Source organism: Ruditapes philippinarum, unplaced genomic scaffold (genome assembly GCF_026571515.1).
Source record: "Ruditapes philippinarum isolate M1 unplaced genomic scaffold, ASM2657151v2 ctg6308_1_1_1_1, whole genome shotgun sequence".
Taxonomy (NCBI): domain Eukaryota; kingdom Metazoa; phylum Mollusca; class Bivalvia; order Venerida; family Veneridae; genus Ruditapes; species Ruditapes philippinarum.
In genome coordinates, this window is record NW_026856902.1 from 1,656 (window position 1) to 7,268 (window position 5,613).

The 5,613-nt window shown below is 33.2% G+C and overlaps 1 protein-coding gene across 1 annotated transcript; it reads left to right on the plus strand.

Moving 5' to 3' along the window:
* The first annotated feature begins 309 nt into the window (after positions 1–309).
* On the plus strand, positions 310–2,276 carry LOC132748077 (substance-P receptor-like). The gene is made up of 2 exons (XM_060737620.1): positions 310–413; positions 1,229–2,276. The coding sequence occupies exons 1-2, from the start codon at positions 315–317 to the stop codon at positions 1,724–1,726; spliced, it is 597 nt and encodes a 198-aa protein (XP_060593603.1). The 5' UTR covers positions 310–314; the 3' UTR covers positions 1,727–2,276.
* The last annotated feature ends 3,337 nt before the right edge of the window (positions 2,277–5,613 follow it).

Below are 5,613 nucleotides of genomic sequence, written 5' to 3' on the forward strand. Positions count from 1 at the left end.
TATATACTCTTATTGACTGCGCTATATATTTATAAATGAGCCGCGTCATGACAAAACCAACATAATTGCGTTTGCGACCAGCATGGATCCAGACCAGCCTGCGCATCCGCGAAGTCTGATCAGGATTCCATTGCTGTTCTGCTATCAATTTCTTTACTTGTCATAGGGTCTGTAAGCGAACAGCATGGATCCTGATCAGACTGAAGCGGATGCGCAGGCTGGTCCTGGATCCATGCTGGTCGCAAACCCATTATGTTGGTTTTGTCATGACGCGGCTCAACTGAATACGATTATATTTATTTTAGGTAGTGCTAATGCTGTTTTCAGTGCTGATTGCATTTATTGTGTGCGCTGTACCGTTTCAGACGATTCGAATATACTTCCTGTTCACATCAACACCACAGGGATATACGGTTCGTTTGATATGATTAATTTTTTTATCTTAATTTATGTTTGAATGCACTAGTTAATGGCTTTTTTTTAAATCACTGTTGAAGTCATAATTTTTTTATATAAAATTGACTTCAATACAGCTTCATACAGTATCACTCACATAAGCAGGCAGCTAAAAAAAAAACATTTACCTTCCGTACGTCTGTACGCTTAAACAGTACATTCCTGGAACTCGAATCTATATTATTTTATGGAGATGTACGCCTTAAGGAGAGCAACATATTTGTAGAGTTAAACAATTATCCTTCCTTCTTCCGAATCTTATTGTACATACTTGCAACCGTGAACTAGTTTTGTAGATACTGTTACAAAATAGTAACAGAATTAACTACCAAATTAATTTTAAAAGAGGATATTGGATGAGGCGTACTACTTATTGAAATTGCTGAACGGGTTAAATCAAATAAAACAAGCATATGTCGAGTTCAATAAATATTATACATAACCCGTAATATAATCTAATCTAATCTAACATTATATTAATGCAAAGGTCCTAAGTGGATGTCATTTTCCTATGTTATGTAATTTATTAAGAAATACATATCTTACATTGATTCGCATAAAACACGTGCTTTTATACTATTTCTGTCAAAATTATTAAAGGAGTCATTAGGCCATTTTAACTGAACTACTAGTAGGTCGAATAAGTTAAGAAAATCAGAAGTACGTCACACGTGGCAGTAGAAACAGAATTTAACGATACTTTGTTTGAACCTTTTTATTTAAATGGGAATAAAAGTGACGGTAATAGTTTGTTATTTATTTGCTCTTTAAGCTGCCTGACTGGTACTCAACGCTAGACTTTGGGGCCGTCCTGCTCCTGTACACCAATGCCGCTGTAAATCCAGTAATCTACGCCGGCTTGAACGAAAACTTCCGAAAGGGATTTAAAGATCTGATAAATTGTGTAGCCAATAGAAATTCACCAAATGCATCAGCTGACTTTGAATCCGAATATAAGAAAAGGTCTACATTACGCGCACGTGAGAGTCGCGTTGCACTCGTCGCGAGATGTGAAACTATTGGTTCATTTGTGCCAAACGCGCTCGAAACCGAATTCGAATGTGAAGTTGCGGATGAAGGTAGGAATGGCGTTTCTGCAGTAGAAAATGGACTTACAAATGTAAATTATTTCCTTTTTGGGGATGGAAATGTTGTGAATGACAATAAACCGGACAATGGTACAATTGAAACTGACGATAAAAAAGACACGGATTCAGGCTTAGGTGAAGGGCTAGTGATGGAGACAACAGACTATACATCCAAATTCTGATAACTAAACTTTCGCAGTTCAAAGACAGACTATATTACAATATTCTGAAAACAAAAGAGATTAATGCAGGATTGAGATGTCAGAAAAAAATTTTGTTACCGTTCTGGAAATAATGTTAGAATAAATAAATGACATTTGAAAGACTCACAAAGCCCCTGTATTTAGATACAAATCTGTCAATTATTATCAGATGAAGAAAAATCATCACATTATGTCCCTTTGTCTTTGACATTATATCATTATCACAACGTATTTCTTTATATTACATTTCAACAATTAACGCGTGGCGTTCATTGATCATTATAGTTTTACGATATGACCACAAACTTTATAACGTGCAAAATACATTATTACGTGACGCAGGTTAAAGATATCCTATGCTCATCCTTGAGAAAAATATTTTAATAACAGAAATTTGTTTAAATCTATGAATTTCTTACTGATTATGCATAATTTGAATAGCAGAATGTATAAACTATATATGGGAAGCTGCGTTCCCAATTACAGATCAAGTAAAGTTGGTATTTTCTGGGAAAAAAAAATAAACAAACAACAACAAAAAAAAAACTGCCAGTTTTTTTAACAACACTATATAATATTATTGTGACTACCTATAGTGTGTTGAATTTTTAACATATTTACTTTGTTTGGAGTCAAAACATGTTTATTTTTATGTACAAAGGGACTGTTTAGCAATTAACAATATTTTCTAATATCAAATTTGAGCATAGTATATCTTTAATATTCAGCAGAAAATAAAGTTTATTTCGACGTATACAAAGTACATTATTGTTAATTACATACACACATATATAAACATAAATCACATAATCATTCGAGAGTTTATATAAGTCTTGAACGTGAATAATATAAAACTATATTTTATCATTCTGAACAAAGATTTAGTAATACAGTATTGTTGACTTAAAACAATAGCAGCATAAAACGTACATTATTATAATCATACTAAATTTTTTTAGCGTTTTTTTTAAGATTTTTTTTCTGACTCTCATTTGAGTGTGTCTTAGATAATACATTTTTACAGTATAATGCTTATTTAAAAAGCCCAGTTCTATATCCTGATTGAATCATATCTAAGAATGTAAACACACTTGGTTTATCATTATAATTTTTATAATACTTTGCAATATAGACCTTTTAACTTGGGAATATGGTTACAAAGAAACATATTGATATTGAGACACTACTCTCCGTACCGATACATTTCGAATAATATTTTTATTAATATGCTCAACTTAGAACAGTAATAAATCTGCTACATTTTGTTGTTTACCTGCCGGTCTTTATGGTTGTCTCAAAACTTTATTGGTGTTGATATGGTTACATCATATAAAGCTGCAAGTAATATGTTATCTCAACCCAAAATATAATTTAGGCAGGTCTGGATCCATGCTGGTCACAAACGCATTATGTTGGTATTGTCATGGGGTGACTCTATATAATGAACAAAAGTAATGCCAGATTATATACAAGTAAAATGGTTTCCTGCGGTGAACATTTTAATGATATAAAGATATTTCATTTAACTATTTTCAACATTGTTTGGGGGGGGGGATAAATAAACGTTTGTAACAGGAATATAGTTGACAATAATCGAACAATATAGAAGAAGGTCTTTGGAAACTGCATGTGACCGTTGTAGACCGGAGAAGGTCGAACATAAAACAATTATTAATTATTTCTTTTTAAGAAAATGATTAAACAGGCCTACCATTTTATGAATAATTCCGAGCAAAAAATAAATAAAGTAAACACACAAGTTTATGCAGAAAATAACTCTATTTATTATGGCAGAAAATTAGAAATATCACGTAATAGATTTTTGTTCTCAATTAGGAATAATTCGGACTAATTCCCTACAGGTAAATCCGTAACGTAACGGCAAACGGTATTTAGCTGGGTTTTCGAAAAGGTCAATTAACCAATCATATACGGTTTACAGATCACATGCTCCTCCATGTACCGAAAACAGGTCACGTGCTCCTCCATGCCTCAAAAGTTAAACGCGTACCAATACCCTGCGGTCTCCAGACCGCAGGGAATAAATGTATGATGATTACATTAATCATGTCATGTTCTCTTAATTTCTCTTCATTTTATAAAACAAATCATGTTAAAAACAACAGTGTTTATTGTTCATGTTGTCTTGGGTTTCTTGTCACTATGAATAGCTCTATATTATCATCATCTTACAAATTATTTTTGTGACAATGTTAAAGCTGTTTATGAGTAATACTCATCACGTTTTTAATCATTGTTCTGTTGTATTATTTCAACTGTTATTGTGTTTATCTAAAACCTATGCTCTTCATTGTTAACATAAATTTTAACAATACATGATTGTGTATAATCATTTCCATCTTCCCATTATGCTATTTTTTATCATGCTTCAAATCGTCATGATCACTGTCACCATTATCATATGACATAAAAATATGTTTTCACGTTGTGTCTATATTTTTCATCAAAACACTATGGTAATTATCTCATGAAATAAGAATGTTAATCTTATTTATGCATTTCAATGTGTCAGAGACCGCCACCGTGGTAGATAATCCAGTTACCTCTCTGGCGTGGGTTCGAACCCCGGGAGATGCTTTGGTAGTTAAACACGGAGGAAGGTAGTCTAGTACTGGTGTGACTCTCCAGGAACGATGGTTAGGAAATATGACTGAAATACTGCTGGGAAAAGGCGTAAAATGAAGCAAACAAACAATGTGTCAGAGAAACAACAACTTTCGAATATGTAATTTATTACGTTGTTGTTTTATTTTTATAAATATTGCAACAATTTTGTCCACGTTAGCTGATCAAGCTGGACAATCAAAAAACATGTGTCAGCGGTTGTTTTGAACTGAAGTATGCTTATTGCCAACATTAATTTACTTAGCTTAGATTTTTTCTGACTAACGAGAAAGAAGAAGTACATTCGAGAACAGCTCTAAATACTTTTTAAATTATTTTCTTTGGACAAGAATCGTATTTCCTTAACATTATGTAGTTTTTACATTTCTGACACAGTATAGGTCATATCGCGACGTTCCAGCTTTACTGATGGAGGAAGACCTCAGGTGCCCTTCCGTGCATTATTTCAGGCACGAACAGGCACCTGAGTAGAACCACCGACGTTCCGTAAGCTAGCTGGATAGCTTCCTCACATGAAAGAATCCAAAGTCCCTGTCGGGATTCGAACCCACAGCGGTGAGGGGAAAGTGGTTTGAAGTCAACGACCTTAACCACTCGGCCACGGACACCCCATTGGTCAATCTTACGAGAGTTAAATTTTGAACATTTGCTTAAACTGTTTTTAAATGTAAATGCATCCAAATGTAGTTAAAAGCGATGTGTTTCTTATATATTGCTCTTCCTTACATACCTTTACTTAAATCTTTACTTTGAAATCACAACAATGAGTTGCATCAAATACAAAAAACTTCTATGCCTACATAAACCCTTTGTATTGTACTGTATACAGCGTCTGATATTTCTTATAAATTCATTTGTACCTGTAAAACTACTGAAAGAAGCTGTTGAAATATTAAGCATTATTTCATTGTTGTAAGTTGATTAAGTGTTTTTATTTAAGTTTAAAACAGCAAACAACTACAAAACAATCAAACATACCTATCACGAGACTATTTGATATTGTTTAAAATATACAAACCCGGATAAAGACACTGTTAAACATAATAAAAAATAGCCCCCATTATTTTCAAAAGTGTGAATTCATGAAATTGTTAAAACACAATTGTTCAATCGATTGAACAGGATTTCTTTCAAGTAGCATTTGTCTAAATATGCCTATAAAAAGAGTCAGACAAAGTCATCTAATGTTAACGGACGGCTAGAGAAGGGCTCGAGAGGTA

Excerpts from the sequence above, each read along its gene's own strand:
- LOC132748077 (XM_060737620.1), top strand. The coding sequence starts at position 315 with ATGCTGTTTTCAGTGCTGATTGCATTTATTGTGTGCGCTGTACCGTTT. Across the intron at positions 414-1,228 it reads CAACACCACAGGGATATACG|CTGCCTGACTGGTACTCAAC; the intron begins GTTCGTTTGATA and ends TTGCTCTTTAAG.